General features: G+C 32.2%; 1 protein-coding gene across 1 annotated transcript; it reads left to right on the top strand.

Annotated features, from left to right (window-relative positions):
* Positions 1 to 6,338: 6,338 nt before the first annotated feature.
* LOC110027746 (short-chain dehydrogenase TIC 32, chloroplastic-like) lies at positions 6,339 to 14,721 on the top strand. The gene is made up of 8 exons (XM_020729288.1): positions 6,339 to 6,569; positions 7,162 to 7,393; positions 7,588 to 7,667; positions 9,756 to 9,864; positions 13,181 to 13,259; positions 13,518 to 13,605; positions 14,323 to 14,369; positions 14,466 to 14,721. The coding sequence occupies exons 1-8, from the start codon at positions 6,371 to 6,373 to the stop codon at positions 14,634 to 14,636; spliced, it is 1,005 nt and encodes a 334-aa protein (XP_020584947.1). The 5' UTR covers positions 6,339 to 6,370; the 3' UTR covers positions 14,637 to 14,721.
* The last annotated feature ends 6,069 nt before the right edge of the window (positions 14,722 to 20,790 follow it).

The following is a 20,790-nucleotide window of genomic DNA, read 5'->3' as shown; positions in this document are numbered from 1 at the left end:
CGGCATTCTTGCAATACAATGTTCCGAGAAACCTTCGTCGCCAAACATAAATTTTTCACGGCAACGGCTTTCGGTGCAGCCGAACGGATGTCGAAAGCTTTCTCAAACGGAGCCTAAATAATTATGCAAAAGAAAAAGAAAAAATCTAGAAGGAAATTTACAGATAGTGCATGTTTGAAGCATGAAATGCCTTTTGTCTGAATCCATATATTTGCTTTGCAGGGCTAGACGTGGACAGGTTCTGACCTACAACACTTTAGTGCTTGCTGAGTGCTTCTGGATCAATTTGATGTGGTCTGGCGTGGGCTACTGAACCAGTGATGAACAGTAGGAAGCACTTTAACCCTCCACTTTCCTTGTATCTAAGATCATGATGAACAGTGAACTGATTAAAAGCTAGCATACGTGAATTATTGTACTTTACCATTTCTTAGTAGGCAGTTGAGGATATCTTGCTTGCTTTTCATAATGAAATATATTATATCATTATTGAAAAAAAATCAAAATATTTTGATCATTTATTCTTATCTTAATGTGATATAGATTGTAAGGAGCTACTTGGTTGCAAGTAGTATTCAGTTTAGACGGGATTTAGTTAATCCTGATTTATGAAATCTTGAAAGAGTTAAATTATGAAAATTGTTTGGCATGTTAATAAGTAAATCATAATAAATAGGATTCATAGAATTTATCGTCCCATACGCTTTAGCTTCTCTGAATTTCGTAAATCCTTTTTCCAGTGGGATTTACTGATCCCGAATTAAAGACAAAAAGAACCGGTATGATTTTTGAATGCCTTTTTCGTCGTTTGACAGGATTTAGCATGCATCATGCGTAGATCGGGCTACCAAACAGCCCCGAAATGCATCTTTCTATGCATTACACTCTTCTTTAACAAAAATGGGTAGTGCAAAAGACTCATGCAAACCAAAATATGATTGGCTTATATGAAAGTGATTAACAGTGTTAATCTTTGAAGTTAACAAGTTGATAAATAATTATGTTTTAGATTTCATACCAACATCCATGTTAATATAAACACATCCAAATAAGAAGAAATGTGCATGTATAAGATGTATGAAGCAGCAATTAATAAGATATTCCAACGAAATATAGTACATTAACCCCTAGATACACTAATTCTAAGCAAACTTCTAAAACTATTTATTTCTAATAGGTTATCTCACATAAAAGAAGAAAATTTATTTATATGAATCAGATGAAATTTCAAACTGGTAGCTATAATATGTGACATTTGATGGCATGATGGACAAGAAGTTAGACATGTATTAATTTTTGGATTAAGAAGGATTGCAATATCTACCATACTAATTAGGGACTTGAATCCTCTCCAACATTTCACTATAAATTGTAGGGATTGAATTTATCAAAACTTGAATAATTTTAAAAATAAAATTGATGCATTCATCAAATACGTGCATAGTATAACAATCGAATTTTAAATAGGGTTGTAATCGAGTCAAGATGAGTCGATTATGTTGTGTATTGGACTTGGATTGATAATAATATAAGCTGTTCATTTTCTTAATAATTGGACTTACATGGCCTGTGCTTGATTTGTTTTGTTTAATTGGATGATTACTCCAACATGCTAATAAACAGTTAAAAATTATAATGAGTATTTGGCTTTTTATATAAAAATATTAATAAATATTTTATAAATTTAAACAAATAAGCAATCAAATAAATTTCAAATTATTGTTCATCTAATTTACACCAATTAAATAAGATAATATAATAAGTAACTAGTAAATTACCTTACAATCAAATAATATAAATAAAAACTAACAAACTACCTTACACCAGTTAAATAAGATAATGTAATAATACACCATCTTCGGGATACATTGTTACATCATCTTCAGAGCGTGTTAGTCCATCGAATGCTTTATTACTCCACAAGACTAGTTGTTACCTCATATAGTGCTTCGTTACTCCGCTACTAGCGTGCGCTGAGATTCTTCAACACGCGTCTTGATTTTGCAAGGTGTTTTGTTGTGATGAGTAGGGGATGATCGATAGTGGTCGTTGGTGGTCAGCGAACAATAGTCAATTGTGGTTGGGTATTGCACAAGTGGGTGGTGTTTGTTGGACCTTTGATGTAGAACACTAGAGCTTAGCTTCTTCTCCTTCAATGCTTGGTCTTGCTTCAATTCAAGTTCTCGATCCCATTCTTCATTTAAGAGATATGACTCTATTTATAAAGTATAGGAGATGACTCCTCACAAATAAGGAATGAATTCAAACAACTCCATCAGACGATCAAGACACTCCTCACAAATAAGGAATGAATTCAAACAACTCCAACAGACGATCAAGACAGATCCCCTTGTTCGGATGGCTTGATCGGATGTCGCTCTGCGAATATTTGAGTGCCTTAAAGATATTGAAATTGAGGGATCCTGGGCTCATTGGATTCGTCTTTTTGAGACAATCGATTTAATAATAAACTTGTCAGATTTGAAATCTGTTTGACTTTCTAGTTAGACACCAGAAACTTCTAAAAATGGTTTAATAACTTGATCTTCACTGGATTTGACTCGGATTGGGTCAATGTCGGTGCCATTACATTATTTTCATTGAGTCGACTAGTTTGACCCTAAGTTTGTTAAAAATCGGAGTTTTATATGATTCTTAATTGAAGTTTATACTTTTTTTGCTAAAAATTACTCTTAGATATGTGTTGATTGCCTTGATTCATGTCATGATGACACTTTGTTGATGGTGTGTCAATACCATTAATGCTAAATTATTATATGTTATTATTACATATTTAATAAAATAAATTCTAATTTATTAAATTTTTTAGTCAATATTTCATATAACCTTAGAATTAATAAAGTACTTTTTGAACAACTAATGAAATTGCTCGTTAACATAAATAAGCAAAGTTAAAACATTTTTTATCTTTGGTTCATCTAATCTTCGATTTTTTAAAAAATGAAAAAAAAAATTATTTACTAATTTGAGCAAATATGATCAAAAATCAATCTAGCCTAATTTGAGTTATTCATTTAGTGCATTGATTCATTTATCACCCAAGTTCCAAGCCTATTTATACATATTAAATAGCATTCCCAAGCAATAATGTATATCTCAATTTTTTTTTCGAAAATTGAGCCCTAATTAAAGCTAGCTAAGAAATTAGTTGTTAGTGGTAGCGTATATTTTGAACTTTGGATCTCTAAGTATAGAGAATGCTCTCTACCAAGTAGTTGAAAGGCAACACCTAGCTAGGGTTGGCAGCACATGCTTTGATCTTGTTTGGCTTTTAAGCTGAGATAGAGACATTAATATTTCAAAAACGAAGGAGAGCAGAAGAAATAAGCGAAACAAAACAGAGCACTGTTTCAGATTGACAGAATGCATTCATTCTACTTTCAGAAACTTGATGTTAAGTAATGAGGGTGAGGTCTTTGATTCTGCATGGCTGGTTTGGCTGGCCCTGATATTTCCTTCACATGATGGCGAATCAGCTCGCCATGCAAACCCCATGCTGTGATTTTAACGTACATTCATTACTGTGATTTGACGTAAAGTGAAAGGCTCTATAAAAGCTGGCCGGTCGGTTCTTTTAGCCATTCCGGGGGAATGGTGAGCCCCTGGAGATTGCTAGCTTTAGTTTATTATGTCGGAACTTGGTTAACAGACGCGGTTTTTTTATATTGGCGGTGCAAGTGAGTCAAGTCAGGTTCGTGAGTCAGATTTAAGTGACTGTGATCTGCACTGAATGAGCTAAGAAGTTAATCTCTAGTTAGTCTCGATTCAACTCGTTGGCCCGTGAGCCAGCTTATTTAAAAATTAATTAATAAGAAATGTACTTAAAAATATCAAAATTCAAGAAATTTTCTTTAAATTATTAAAAATAATTAAAATATGATCTTTTGCATTTTATATTAATTAATTTATGTTAATTATCTCTTAATTATTCTATTTGTTATTTCATTATAAAACTAACTTAAGTTAATCTTTGTTTCTTTGTCATGTGAAACAAATTAGCTCGTGAGCAGGCTCGACCTTATAAAATTAAGCTCGAGCTCGAACTCGATTAATTAATCAACTTCAAATTCAAAATAACTCAAACTCGACTCTACTCATTTATACCCCTAATGTCATATAATCAAGAAATTTAAAAAGATTGATGTGCATGGAAGGAAGGGGCTCGACTAAGTAAATAAGTGATTTTTTTTTCTTTCTATATGTTATTGATTTGAATTATTCCCTATATATATAAAATAAATTGTTCCCTCTCCTTTAGATTTTAATATATATATATATATATATATTCATTTAAAAAACTCCTACAACTTTATCATATCTATCACACTTGTGAATATATCTCTATGAAAAATTAATTATCACCGCAAATTATATTTTAACAAATATCAATAAATTAGAAGTATGATAATGCTTTGTGTTGAATATGAATCTGTCCGATAAATCTTGCTCAAGGAATAGAGCGTACGAGAGAGAGAGAATAGAAAGAGAGAGAGAGAGAGAGAGAGAGAGAGAGCGAGAGAGAGATGAGAGAGAGAGAGAGAGAGAGGAGAGGAGGACTTCCCCCAGCGGGGGAAATGAGGCGTTCCCAGGCTCGTAGGCCTACTTTATTTATCAAAGATATGTGTTACAATTGGGATCCCACCCAAAAAAGGTTCCTTTTACATAACAAAACTATTCTATTTATAGAATATAGGAGTATACAAAAATTACATATTTGGTCATGCTATTAAAAGATAAGCAAAATGCATTTTAGTCATTTTTATTTCGACCATTAGATCGTCTCGAGATCGATGCATACTTTTATGTCTATGTTTGTCAGCCGACTGAAGTGAGGTGGTCGAGGGAGAGAAAGCTTGGCGGTCAACGGAAGTGAGGTGGCCAAGGGAGAGAGCTTGGTCATTTGACTGCAATGAGGCGGCCGACTACTGGATTGCCTCAAGATTCGTGTAGACCTTTTTTAAATATATATTTCTGTTGAATCTAGGAATGTCCGGGAAACATGATACAAAGTGTAACATTAATTCATGACATGAACCCCCAATTTATAAGCATAGATATCGGTGTTATAAAATTACATATTAACCTTCTCATCATTCATCATTGACTTTTCAAATGAACTTTTTAGTAATTATAGAGTTATTCAAATGTAAAATAAATCGGGGAACTTATTTGATTGATAACAGTTCTCAAATCGTCCGATAAGCCTCGACTCGATCAATACTTAATCTGAAAGGATGCTTCTTATCATTCGTCCTGAGGGCTGATTACTACCTTGCAGGAAATCCTGACACATTCCGCCCATCGCCCAAGCAAGACGTCCCTCTAGCCTTCTTCCAACCTGAAACGGTCGTCAATCAGCCATGTTCGATCGGTTGTTTCTTGCTCCAGAACCGTTTATCTGTCTTGAGATTCGTGTTAACAGTTTTTATATATACAACTTTGAATATCAAAATAATAAAAAAGAATCGCTCAAAGCAGGTCCTTAATGAATCATTAGTAAGTTCAATTTGAATTAACTGACTAAGCATGAAATTTTGAGACAAATTTTGTCACGGTTAAATGACTCATGATCTGTTTCACTCATGATGTGTTTCACTATAAATATTTTATCAACTGTTTGTTTTGCTGATCAACTGTTTAAATCCAGTCAAATGAGTATGCATTTGTCATCACCTATACTTAGCAAAATAACATATAACATGGTCATCACTTCTTTGATTATCGACATGGCTGAATTGTCATAAAAAAAGAAAATGTTTCCTCTCAAGAAAAAACTTCTCTGATGACAATGATCAATATTGGCTGCAGGATTCATGAACCATTAAAGCAAATTTAGGGTTTCTTTTGAGTTAAGCTTACATACAAAATCTGATCATGAGGACTTGAGAAAATAACTTAACTATCCCCCTTTTCAAAATCCAAATTCACAATGCAGTAAATTCAGCTTAATTTTAAATCCACCTTTTCTCAATTACTTTTCAAATAGAGCAAAGTTGATAAGAAATCAAATCTCAGCTCATCTGGCGACCACTTTAGTTAGGAATCATACCTTCTGCCTGCCTATTTGAGAACCATAGACCCCACTCGTCCGAACACTTAAATCTTCTTTCAGATGAGAAAATATTAGGTGCGTGCAACACATTTATGGACAACAAATAGTATTTGAGCACGTCCTTTTATTTTGTCTTATCAAAACATTCACATTTGCTGCTAGTGCACATTAATTAGCTTTTAGAACCATCTCATCAGCTAATTTGGCTTATATAAGCTACCATGTATGCATGGCTAAAGCTCCTATGTGATCTTGAGTGCTTAATTTATAGTTGATGTATTTGAGATAGACATAGCCATGACTTTCATGAAATGGATTTGCAGATTAGTGTTTGTTTGTTATATTTGGATCATTAAGTTGGAGTTTAGCGCCATTGCTGATGCATTGAGGTATATTATGGGAATTTCAGGGCCGAGTGGATTTGGTTCCAACTCCACCGGGGAGCATGTTACAGAGGGTGTCTCTCCTCTTCCTCAGCTAACAGCCATTATCACAGGTTAGTTCATGTATTAATTTTATGGAGGAATTACAGAGTATGTACATGTTCAATTCTTTGTTTAGCCAGTAGGCCTTTAATTATAATAATTATTGAATATTCTGTTCTAAACTTACAGAAGTTAGTAAAAATATTGATCATCTATTATTCTGCAAAAATGATACATTGCTTGCACACACAAATTGATGTGAGAGTTCATTCTTAATATCATAAATCTTATTAAAAATATATTTTTTGGTGAATTGATTTAATTTTTACCCCTGAATTTGATTTTGGGCAGTTCTTCGTGTATAACAACCATTGTTTCTCATTAATTAGAAGTTTTGAAGGCTCACCAGAAAAAAAACTAATTAATGTTTATGCATGCATAACTTTCATATGCTCATAAAGAAGAGAAAATATGCAGACGAAGGTGTGAATTACATCATATCATGTGTTCGACAATATGATGCTAAACTTGTCTAAGACAACTTCTCGTTTACTTTCCTCTAATTAAAGTTGAAAGCCTATACTTATAATTCTTTTGGCATATATATGCATCTATATATGATCATTATAATGAATTAGAGTTTTAAATTTATACAACTTATAGGGGCGACTTCAGGGATCGGAGCGGAGACAGCGAGAGTGCTGGCGAAGAGAGGAGTGAGGTTGGTGATACCAGCCAGGGATTTGAAGAAGGCTAGAGATGTTGAGGAGAGGATAAAGAAGAAGAGCCCAAAGGCTGATATCATTGTGATGAAGATGGACCTCTGTTCTTTTGCCTCCATACAAAACTTTTGTTCTAATTTTCTTAGCCTTGGTCTACCACTCAACATCCTCATGTAAACATCTCTCTCAAAAAGTTATTACATACTTAATATATATAAAAAGACTATTTTTAAGAATATTAAATTACTATATGAAATATGACATTTTAAAGGTGAGTTGTTTTGATATTATGATTGTAAGAATATTTTTCTTAGTTTTATCCTTGATGTATTTTCTATATTTTTTTTCACTGTTCAAAATTTTGCAGAAATAACGCCGGGAAGCTTTGTAGAAGTTTTGAGCTGACTGAAAATAAGTTGGAGATGACGGTTGCTACGAACTATATGGGTAATTACTTTCAAGGCTATTCATTTAGCTTAACAGTTTTAGAGTTTAATGTATGTATAATCATATAGTTTTGAGTTAGAAGCTCAAAACATATGTTGCATAAATTTAAAAATATTTGAGAAAGTTTCAACTCTGTAGAAAGGTAAATAAAGGACATTTATATGAATACATAGCACACAATTGTTATGTATTTCACATATCTCAGACCTAAACTTTAATTCATATCGACATACATATCACTTTGGTGTTTTAAACCTATTCATGTAAAGGTGCATTTTATTTTTGTAAGAAAATAGTAATAGTGTTATATTTTTAAAATGATATTAAATATTTAAATGGTGTGTATAAATATGAAAATTTTGGGGTGAGATATGTAATGACATTAGAATTGTTGATTGTGTGCTATGCATGTATAGGGGTGTAAACGAGGCGAACACGAGCTGAGCCCTCGTTTATATTTTGAGCTTAAAAAGTGTGTTCATGTTCGGCTCGTTTGCTTAGTGAGTCGAACACGAGCGTTCACGAACAAAAAGTTATTTTAACAACTTTAATCACAAAGGCAGAAGATGTTAAGGATTGGGTCAAGATTTAAAACATCATTTGAATCTATTTTAATAATTTTTATTCTATCTTCTTCATTAATACTTTTAATTGATTATAAATCTTTATAGCCTTGTAGTCAATTAAATTTTTAAAACACACTACTCATCAAAGAGATATATATAATTGATTAGTAGTATTTCCAGCCGAACACGAACGAACAAATATTTGTTTGTGTTGTTCGCGTTTGGCTCGTTAACTTAGCGAACGAGCTGAACACGAGTTTCTTAACGAGCTGTTCGCGAACAACGAGCCGTTTTGACAGCCCTAAACACACGATAATGAGGAAGAATTATTCCATATGTCCCCATTTTGAAAATTTAAAACCCCTGAACCAGGTCATGATAATCTTGTCCAATCTAATCAGCATTGTCAGATTATATCCTGATAATTTGTAAATATTTCAAACTATGTTTGATTTGCTAACACATTACATCCAAATTGATTAATCTATCATTAAACATCAAATAGGGAGGCCGGCCGGCCCTAAATCACAACAAAAAAATATTTAAGATGAAAAAAAAAGTACCATAAATAAATCGGCATATATCCTTATAAACATCATAGTTAAGCAAGCACCCCAAAATAAATACAAGTCAACTAATAGTAAGAATATAAAAGTCATAACTTCAATGAAATAACATCTTGATGCCTATTTCATTATTACACCAAGTACATAAACCAAGTTAATGAAAATATAATTGTAAGCTATTTAAGCACTTTAATCATCTCTAGATTATCTAATAATTATCTAATAATTGAGAGCAATAAAATCTATATACATCACTACAGGAGAAAATACTAAAATTATATATAGTTTTAAGTTTACCAAATTAAGAAAAATAAAGTTTATTACTTATTAATTTGGTTTATTGAACTAAGGCTAATTTTTTTGTCTTAAAAGAGTTCAGTTGCTTCTCACAAATAATATAGAATAGGAGCTCAATATGTAAAAGTAATTTAATTTACTTGAAACAAATGCTAAACAAGACATATCATAATGGATTTTATTTTATTAATTTTTTTTAAGATCAAAGCTCTATTTCATCATGATGATGGCATGAATCCTGAAGACTACGTTATCATGCATGGACTCTGAGAAGATCAAACACTTTTGATCCCAAAAGAACCTCCAACGCGGCTTCCCTTTACATAAATGTTGTACTAACATGTGCATTGCATTCATATAATTTTGGGTTATCATCTCTCTATTGCGCTCAATCACAGTGTAACCTCACAATAATGGCCTCTCTTCTCATTGATGCCAGTTATCCTTAGCTCCTTTGTTGGAGCTTAGTGACCATGGTCATTTGGATGTGATGTGCTTTCCTAATGTTGATTGACATCCTCGAGTAAGAAAGATTTGGTGATCATCTCTACTTACTTTACATTCTCTAAAAGTGGAGCAGCTTAATGAGACAAATTTCTAATAATTGATATGTTTGAATCACCAATCATTTTTATCGTTTTCTTGTTCTTTGGCCATAGATATATCATTCAACACTACCATTCTGTTAGTTTACAAGGTGAATTCTCCAACCCTTTGTATTTGTGCTCTAAAGTTCATGCATCTACCCTCTGATGTGCGAAACAAGAGGTTTGTGTTTAGGGTGTTTTATTGACCTTGAATTTTATCATCCCCTATAAAACTTTAAAATTTAGTAAGGTTGCATTATCCATGAAAAATATTGATGTTATATATACTCAAATTTTTTCTTTAGTGGGGTGGTTTTAGTATTTTTTTATTTATTTTAAGAACATGTTCTATTTATCTTTAGAATTTTCTAAGAAACAACATTTTGGATATGATTGATCGATTATTTCTTCTTAAATTCTCATTCTCTAGTAACAGGGCTCATGATTTAACTTTTAGAAGTCTTTTGATTTATGTAAAATGTTAAAAGTTTGATGCTTACCAAGGGAAACCGTAAATCATTTTCCTTATAGATAAAAAAAATGAGCTTGCATCTTTTTTTGTTGGATAAATGATATCGCTACAAGTAATAATTTTGTTGAAAATATAATAAAATTATGACAATTTTATACGTTCCTTAATTTGAATTAAGATTTACATTTCAAAAGATTTGTGTCCATATTACTCCTCTTCTCTATCTAATATAAATATTCTAAATTTTCTTGGTAGACTCTAGAAAAAGTTATAGCTTATGATTTAAAAATGTTGTATTATCCAAGTTTTAGTCCATTCTTTCATTCATTATTACCATTCATTCATTCATTATTACCTTGCTTAATCCTTATACCGACATAACCTTTCATAAAAATAAACTTTATGTATAGTCCAACTTCAAATTAACATGTTTTCAATGATCACAAACTACTCCTCTAGTATTCTCAATTTAAATGCCTATTTCATTCTTAAAACCAACTTTATTAACTTGCATGCCTCCAATCATTCATTGTGTTGAAATTTCAAAGGACACGGTGGTTTTAGTTTTTTTTGGTGGAGAATGCTAATTAGCTTAGAAATTCATAAGGAAGTGAGCCTTAAGCGGATAATGATTGATTTAAAAATGTGAATTCTAGTAAAGTATATATATGAAAAAAGAAGTGACTTGCTTAAAGTTTGTGGGCCAAATTATGTTGAGCTTGGACCAAAAAATCTATAGCACAACTCAATGATGCAATTTAGTTATGAGAAAATTTTGTGTTGGTAGTGAAGAGATTGAACTGATAAGTGTAGTGGTGGAAGCTCCCAAGGTATATACTTCGAGCTTTTTTCTCACACACACACACACATATATATACAAGTTATAATACTTTAAAGTTATGACATACTAGTTATCACTTTTCACTTACACATGCTTTTTCTTTGGTATTGTGAGTTCTTCTTTTTCACTCATAATTTTTAGACATAAATTTTTTTTAGTTGTGTTATTTAGCCTATTATTCCTCATTATTATTTTGAATTTTAAGTTTTTTTTTTGTATCTTGATTTCACCATAAATAAATATTGCATCTGATCGAAATATGATGGATAACATAAATGATTCTCCTTCAATAAGAAATATTATTGTTGTGATCAGTTCTAATTAATGTAGTAAGAGAAATTTTGATAGTTGAGCCTCATCTCAATGTTCTCCCTGCTTTATTTAATGATTTTAAAAAATCAAATAAGAAGGTAAAAATCGAAGACTTCTACTTTTCTAGTAAACTAGTTATATTGTTGTCTTTAATCTTCTAAAATAATGGGTTAAGCTTAATTGAAGATTCTTTTTAAAATCTTTTAAGCATATTTATTAGCCAATCATGTGATCTCTTAGCTTGTGGGTCAATGTCTTAATTTTTTAATTTAGCACGATTAATTTTTATTTGTGCTATAAAACAAGACATGTTCATCATTTATTTAATATAATTTATCTTACACTGAATACAATCTCTTTTTTTTAAAAAAAAATTGCAGAAGCCATTTGCTTGGCAATAATTCAACCATTATATACACATCACTCTTTTTTATAGATCTTAATTGATGAATATTTTCTATAATACATTATAGTCATAAACATTAATGCATGCCACAATCATTTTAATTTGTTTATTAATCAAATTAATATATGGATAATCACTCTGAGTCTTGATTGAACTTAATTACCACAATGCAGCATATACATATCCTTCCAAACAACACAATTCATTTAAAAATATTTCGCATAGATGTTACATAAGATTGTACAAATTATATGAAGGCCAACACCCAAAGAAAAGTAAATTCCATTACAGTTAAGCCACATGCCTACAGTTTCGCGTGTAAACACCATGAACTACACATCCTTACAATTTGTACTCATAAAATGATTTGATTCAACCAACGACTTGATAATAATTCAAATGTTTATGTCAATTATTAATTTCACTCCTTAATTTCTAATACTAGTTTGGTTCTCCATGGGGTGCTTGATAAATTCATAAACTCTAATATATTGACATTGTATCTTATACATATGAAACTCTGTTATATGAGAGCTCAAATATAAATCTTTTATAAATTGTCAACTCATTAAGTTGTATTATTATAGACATCTTCAAAACAAGATCCATCAATTTAATAATTAATCAAAGTCAATGTCTAAATCAAATCAAACATTCCATCAATTTAATACTAAGGGTTTTTTGAATTATAAGTAGTCTAATATCTCGTTCACTAGCATTTGTATCTCAATAGTAGCACCAATATTAATAAAACCACAAAATTTTATTTATAGAAGAATTCTTGTTAAGATTAAGTTTAGAACATTAAAATTTAGGCTCTAATACCAACAAAAAATACATAAATTTTATCAGGGCATCTAAATCCCTTAATATCTATTAATATCCATTATAATATAAACAAATTAATTATATACTTTTAGCCTTTAACAACATTTATGATATACCTCATGCTTTATGAGCTTAAATTCTCTTACACAAGATACATAATTAGTGACCTAAAATTTAAAGTAAAGCATAAACAATGATGCACATGACAAAAGTAGGATCAAGTAAAAAGACGAATAATAATGGGATATTATCTCTTAATGGTTGTAAAAACTATGCAACCTTCTTATTGAATATTTAATCATTTAATGTTAATATTATATAGTAGAAGTAATAAAACTTTATTTGTAAAGTGAAAATCTTGGTATAGTTTTAAGTTTACCAAATTAAGAAAAATAAAATTTATTACTTATTAATTTGGTTTATTGAAGTAAAGCTAATTTTTTTAATTGCAAGTGAAAATCTTGGCATTCAAAGGTGAAAACACCCACTTATATGCATATAATTATTATACACATATTATAGAGTCATTAGTTAGAAGTCATTTTCTTTTCATATATGAAAGTATATAAATTAATTTTAGTTAAACTGATTAATTAATTATATCTCAGAAAAAAATAGTTGATGGTTTGTTTCTGCAGCTACGACGGGACACGCGCTTATGCACTATCGAAACTGGCCAACATAATGCATGCGAAGGAAATAGCAAGACAGCTTAAAGTGGGTTTACACTTAATATAAAATTCTATTGGACATTTACATTCATGCCACCCACTACCTATGTATTTACATATCTAACACTCGAAATTTTCATATGATAAAAAAAATATCATTATCTTTTATGCATTGGTAAGATGACATATATGTAAAAATTAAAATTTGGGTGCTATATATATAAATATTCTTATTGATTGGTTTAGTATATATATATATGTAAATCTTCATAAATTTATTTACATTTTTATTTGAATTCTTCAGGAAAGAAAAGTAAATGTAACCATAAATTCGGTTCATCCAGGGATAGTAAAGACCGGGATAATTAGAGATCATAGAGGCTTGATCACAGGTATGTCATTTTACATAAAAAAAAAACCTTGGAAAAAGGGGTATGCTTTAGCTTTTATTTGAACACATTTGGTTTGAATATAAGCCACAATTTTTCTAATGTTAAAGATAGAGTTTTAGGTCCGTTTGGGGCTGCTTATTTGGTGCTGTCGTGTTTTGAAGGGGTAATCTGCACTTTGGCAGCTTATGCGTTTTCAAAACGCTGAAAACGTTTTCAAAATGCCGCACCTGTCTAGGTGTGGTGGCAGTCGTTTTCAAAATGCCGCACCTGTCTAGGTGTGGTGGTAGTTTTCTGGCTACTCTACTGTATGACTTTTCCAAAAAAATAAAAATTTGCAATAGTTATTGCACCTAGCTTATCAATAGATTATTTTTAATCAGCTTATCAGCAGATTATTCAATAAGCTGTAGCTGCCCCAAACAGTCAGTCAAAATCGAAACATTGAAAAATTGAACAGAACGAATCAAATTTAATTGGTTAGGTTCTACTTCAAAAAGTTTTGGTTTTTTATTTTTATAATCTTAATAGTTGAATTTCTATTCTCGATTTTCAATTTTAATTTTCATTTAATTAAAATTTAATAAATAATTTTAAGTTATATCTATAGACCGAGAGAGAGAATAGTATGTACATAAATCGATTTTATTTTTTCTTAGAAAAATGTAAAAATAGTCAGCTTTAATGTTAAATAACTCCAAGTGGTCTGATTCTATGCAGACCTGCTGTTCTTTCTGGCATCAAAATTTCTTAAATCAACAGCACAGGTGACAATAAAAGTCTCAGTTTCCCAATGAACTTTCTCTTCAAATCTGCTATCAAATCAAATGAGTAATAATATCTTGTTTTTCTCTTGAAAACAGGGGGCATCAACAACGTGCTACATTGCCATAAATCCGCAGGTTAACGGAATTAGTGGAAAATATTTTGCAGACTGCAATGAAAGCTCCTGCTCTCCTTTAGCAGACGACGACTGGGAAGCATTTAATCTTTGGATGAAAACTACTATTTTGCTTCATAAATTTATGTCTTAGTTGACTGGAGAACTTCAGAAAGATAGCAAATTTGTGGGGTTAATTTGTAAGGATGTAACCGATTTAAAAGAAAGAATGAATTTAAAAGGCATAATGTGGAAATTTCAATATTGTTTTGAAGTGGAGTTCATAAGCTGTTGAGTTAGCTTGAACTAAAATTCAATGTATCCTTGGTTGAGTTCCAACATTCTCCTCACCTCCTTAACATCTAAACCTGCTTGTACAGACAGAGATTGCAACTGGAGCTGCAGTAGGAACTGTTTCAAGGAAAATGTGAATGACTCATTTAAATCTCATCCAGTTTATTCATTCGGGTGTGCTGGTCCACATCATGATCGACTTTAATGAGCTCATTGAATGTGAAATGTAGTATAAAAATGATTCGAATTTATTAGAACTCTAAATGCTCATTTTTTTTTACAAATTTTATAAACCTTTATCATACCTTCTAACCCATTCTCTATTAGTTAAGGTATGGTGTGACCTCTCATTCCATTCAGGCCATGGATGATTTCAAATTGGTGCCTCTTCCACAAGAACTACAGGTGACGCCGCCGATAGAGATTGCACGTGTTTAAAGATCAAAACCAGGGTCCCCAAATATATCAACTCCTAGACAATTACTATTTTTTTTAACAAAAATTTTGCTTTCCTTTTTCGTTTTTCAAATCCACCTTCTGTCTTTCATTTGGTAAATTGTAATTCAAGGAGTTCGCCCACAAATGAATAAATCATAAAAAGATGAGACGCATAAGAGAATAAAAGAAATACTTATGGAAAATGGGCAATCCAACAAACACTAAGTCTTCATATTTATAGAGATATGGTAGAGGACTCAAATTAGAGGGGGTTGTTGGAATTAAGGCTGTCAAAACGGTTCGTTGTTCTCGAACAGCTCATGTTCGGCTCATTAAGCTCGTGTTCGGCTCGGTCGCTAAGTTAACGAGCCGAACTGCTAATCAATTATATATATACCCTTAATGAGTAGTATTTTTTAAAAATTTAATTGACTACAAGGCTACAATGATTTATAATCAATTAAAAGTATTAATGAAGAAAATAGAGTAAAAATTATTAAATTTGATTCAAATGATGTTTTAAATTTTGACTCAATCATTAACATCTTATGACTATGTGATTAGGGTTGTCAAATTGACTCTTTGTTCGTGAACGGCTCGTATTCGGCTCGCTAAGCAAACGAGTCGAACACGAACACACTTTTTGAGCTCGAAATATAAACGAGCCGAACACGAGCTGGGCCTGGGCTCGCTTGTGTTCGGTTGTTTACACCCCTAGTTGGAATCAAATAATTTTGTTAATATATACTTTATATACCTGCAAAGATTATTATTCTCTTTTTATTTTCTTAACTTTCCTCTCAAAGAGGAAAAAATTGTTAAACTAAATTTGTAAGATTGAAAGCCTTTGGAACGAGTTTAAGGTGTGAAGCTCTACAACTCCTTGAGCCAGCTTGATAGTTCGACCAAATCTATTCGACCAAATAAATTGGCCAGGGAACTGGACTGTTGTGGATAGCATGCTCATGATGATCTAGACATGCCCGACTAAGGTAGCTTAGAAATTCTCCAAAGAGATCAACTCTCCATTAAAAAGCTGTGAAAACCAAACTGTGTCCAAACCAAATCAAAAAAAAATTTAAGGTTCATTAATCCAATCGAGGTCGAAATGAGGGTTGAAGAGGAAGACATAATAATCTTTTTCTTTTTGTTTTTACTCTAATCCTTCCTTAATTCCCTTAATTATAGTGCAAGTTATTACCAAAGCTAGAATATTTGTCATCTATACTGTCTTCTTCAGTTAAACTGTCTTTTATAAGATTTTATATATTGAACAGTGAAACCAAGGCAAACTTTTTTTATATATAGAATGCTTGCTTTAATCAGAGTGAAATATTGTGCTCCAAATTTGTTTTATATAATGGAAAACCAATTCAAATTTGTTTGGAACTGTAAGCTTCATAAAATCATTACAAAAAAAGGATTTTTGTGATATCCCAACATGATTATTAGTAGGTGCCCGATGCACCCGAAATGATATAAAGTACTGATAATTAATGTACGTATAAATGTCAATTAAGTGGTATACAATTTGATTCTATGTATCGATCCCACAATAAACGAGTCAACTTTCTACATTGGGAAAAATTCTAGCTTGCAAGTATTAAGTCTAGCCTATAGTTTGAAATTTAGTTTTTTTAAAGCTATTAATACTAAATTTTGGTAAGAGTGAAGCCTAATTGAAAGTAGTGCAAAAACTGTAAAGTTTTCTATCAATTCTAAAACTCTCCCATGAAGTGAATTTTAAGAATCTAATTTTAACTATGTGATAAAATTTGTAAGTGACAATCAGGAACAACTCTCCTCCTTATTCCTTCTCAAGAGTCTTAGAAGGTTTAAAAACCGCACATGCTTAATTCTCTAAGTCAAGTGATCATTTTCTATTATGATTACGCTATTCCGGAAGCAATATCCCTATTCTCTTAAGTCAGTGTTAGTTAACATAACTATTCCACTAGCCTACTCCTGTACAAATAATTCACAACAAAACTGTAAAGTTTTCTATCAATTCTAAAACTCTCCCATGAAGTGAATTTTAAGAATCTAATTTTAACTATGTGATAAAATTTGTAAGTGACAATCAGGAACAACTCTCCTCCTTATTCCTTCTCAAGAGTCTTAGAAGGTTTAAAAACCGCACATGCTTAATTCTCTAAGTCAAGTGATCATTTTCTATTATGATTACGCTATTCTGGAAGCAATATCCCTATTTTCTTAAGTCAGTGTGAGTTAACATAACTATTCCACCAGCCTACTCCTGTACAAATAATTCACAACAAATTTTAACTAATCAATTAGTCAAATTGATAGTAAATTAAAAATAGAAGGATAACACATCATCACCATAAAACTCTAGTTAAATCTCTACGTAACAATTAAGCATGAAATTCCTAAATTACCATCTCGAAGGAGAAAAACAATTGCTCGCTACTCGTGCTTTGAAATGACAAAATAAAGAGTTGTGAATGAAGAAGTCAATGGAAAACACCGAGGAGTTGAAACACTGTATTTTTTTCCTCCACAAGTTTCATAGGATTACACATGCAATTTGCACTAAAATTCCTCACTCTCCTCACAAGAATCTCTCCACACTTCAAAAAATATTTTAGACTCTCTAAAATGATTGGATACCACCTTCAATGATTCGACAAAACAAATTTAATTTCCCTTCACAAGAGGATAAATTTAAATCGTCAAAACGATCAAACCACATAACATGGCGCTTAAGCATTGTAACATGGTGTTGGGCTCAAGCACCGAGGTGTCACAAATCCAGTTCCCCTTTTTCCTTATCATTATTCTTCATGCCATTTAGATTTAGGGCATTGGGTGCCTAGACGTTAGTCTATAGCGCTTAGGCATTGGACCATGGCGCTTAAGCGCCAACAAACAGGTGCCCCCCATCTGGATTATAAGTCTCGACTGATTCGAGTGCATGCTTTGGATGCTTTGGGGCTCCTCCTATGCTTAACACTAAAATTTCCATCATTTAATATCACATCATCCTTCTTACCAAGATTATGCAAAATACAATACAAATATCTTCAAAAAAATATAAAAATAACATAAAATTAGATTAAAATAAAAGATGAAATATCACATTTCAACTACACATCATTGCCAATCTACAGAATGTATTGAACTCGGTTCAAGGGCCAAACAATATATTCATTAATAAAAATATATTGAAACTCTGAAATTTGATTAACTATAGAACAAAAGCCAGAGAATACAAAACAAAAATTTACTAAAAGCTTTCTCCGTATAATAAATTGTGAAATTTTGCTTCTAATGAATGGTAACCTACAACTTATACTTAAATTATACATTAAGTAGTCTACTAGAGTCTCAATAAATTGAAAATCAAAAATTTAATCAATTAAGTTATTGTAAAAAATGTTTCACACTTCATCAGCTATTTTATTTCTCATCTCGACCATCATTTCATCGAATCATTTGAACAAATTCCATAATATGAATCTATGTAAAACAAAAAAAAAAAAGACAGGTGTACGAGTATTTATATCTAACTATTATGACACTCGAGCTTGTAGTCAAATCGAGCATATTGGCAAAATAAATTCATCAAGCTCGAGATTGATCAATTTTGACATTATTATGACAGTCAAAAGTTCAATGGATGTTATTTGATCGAGGAAATCTCTCTAGGTCATTCGATGGGGTGGTTAGAATTCCTTGCTTCCCCCCCCCCCCAACTTGAGAGAGGGAGAGATATTGAGATAAAAGGAGACTGAAGCTTGAAGAAGGAGCTGAAGTCCAACATCCACTTATGCAATTGCCAGCCACAATAGATCGTTATCCACTTGCCACTTTTGACCATCACCAATTATCCTTGACTCATTGCATAAACTGCGGAATCATGGCGAAATATAATCCCGACGTACATTACAATGTGATGAAGCATTCAACAAAATAATGCATACGGTGTAACAATACCTTCTGAAGATATAACAATACATCTTCAATATAATGCACCGACACACCCTAATGACGGTGTTACAACACACCTTATATACAGTACAATGATGCCTCCAAATGACAATGAAATAATGCAGCCACAAATATGATGCAATAATGCACCATGATGACAACATAACAATACACCCCACATATGTTGCAATGACCCCAACAAAATGGTGCAATAATGTACCTGAAATATGGTGTAACATACCACAATTATAGTATAATGCACCCAACATATGGTGCAACGACGCCTCTAAAAAAACTCAAAGATGGTGTAAATATGTACCCCACATATGGAGCAATGACGCCTCTGAAAGGCAGTAAATTTTTCCAAATTCCTATAAGACTCTTTGTAACCAATCATATGACCTACGTGAACAACTACGACTTATTTGATCCACAGCTTGTGCAGCTCTCGAATTCAGCCATTGTGGCGTACAGACATTATTATAACTCACAACTACAACCTACATAACCAACTATAGCTTGTGTGGCTCATAACTTCGACTCTTGTAGCCTACAAACGTCATCACACTATAAACTATGTGACTCACATCTCGTGCAACTTTTGACTCTAGTTCTTACATCCCATGAATATCATTGCAGCATACTATTACTGTCTATGTGACCAACTACAACCTATATGACTCACAACTTGTGCAGCTACCAATTTTGGCCCTTATAGCCTACGAATGTCATCACAACTCATCACTATAACCTACATACATCATCCCAACTCAGTATTATGGCTTACGTGACCAACTACGACTTACATGACTCACAACTCATGCAGCTTCTGACTCCAGCCCTCACATCTTAAGAATGTCATCACAACTTACCACTACAACCTACATTGTTCGCAACTTGTGCAACTCCCAACCCCATTCACACTACATTACAACTCACCACTATGACCTATGTGACCAACTATAAACTAGATGATCCATAGGTAGTGCAGCTCCCAACCCTAGCTTTTGTGGCCAACAAACATCATAACAATTAACCACTATAACATATGTGGCTCACAAGTCTTATGGCTCCTGAATCCAACTACTATGGCCTACACTTGTTATCATTGGTCACATTTCACCACTACGACCTATGTACCTACGTGGTTAGTAACTCGTGTAGCCTATGAATGTCATCACTGCTTACCGCACCGAACTATGCAATTCACAATTTACAACTTCATATTATGACCCTTTTGGAACCTACACTCGTGAAACAACCATATGTGGTCCATACTGCCAACTATCACCATCATTCTCAACTACGACCTATACGACAAACTGACACTACAACCACCGTCTATAACATTCATAACAAATTTCTGCCTCCATAGCAATCCACTATGACCCTTGTAGTTTGCTATCATCAAGAGCTACATTAAATACAAGCAGACTACAACTATTATTGATAAACTACTTTTGTACATTTACAATGATCAATTTTGTAACTCCATCTTTCCTGTGTTTGGAAAAGAGTAGACCTGTGTCCTCGATATTCATGGTAGATTGCTTCAACTGTGCTAGACCCTGTGATTTTTCTGCTATCCATAGTTTTTCAAATAAAAATTTAAGGTGTTTCCTCCT

This window comes from Phalaenopsis equestris, unplaced genomic scaffold, assembly GCF_001263595.1.
Source record: "Phalaenopsis equestris unplaced genomic scaffold, ASM126359v1 Scaffold000440, whole genome shotgun sequence".
In the NCBI taxonomy this organism is placed as follows: Eukaryota; Viridiplantae; Streptophyta; class Magnoliopsida; order Asparagales; family Orchidaceae; genus Phalaenopsis; species Phalaenopsis equestris.
The sequence above is the reverse complement of the archived record's forward strand: the minus strand, read 5'-3'. Positions and strand labels throughout refer to the sequence as shown.

What these genes read in the sequence shown, in the direction of transcription:
- LOC110027746 (XM_020729288.1), top strand. Translation starts at nt 6,371, where the DNA reads ATGACTTTCATGAAATGGATTTGCAGATTAGTGTTTGTTTGTTATATT. An exon ending in GGTTGCTACGAACTATATGG is followed by an intron (nt 7,668 to 9,755) that starts GTAATTACTTTC and finishes CTTTGGCCATAG; the next exon opens with ATATATCATTCAACACTACC. An exon ending in TCTGATGTGCGAAACAAGAG is followed by an intron (nt 9,865 to 13,180) that starts GTTTGTGTTTAG and finishes TTGTTTCTGCAG; the next exon opens with CTACGACGGGACACGCGCTT.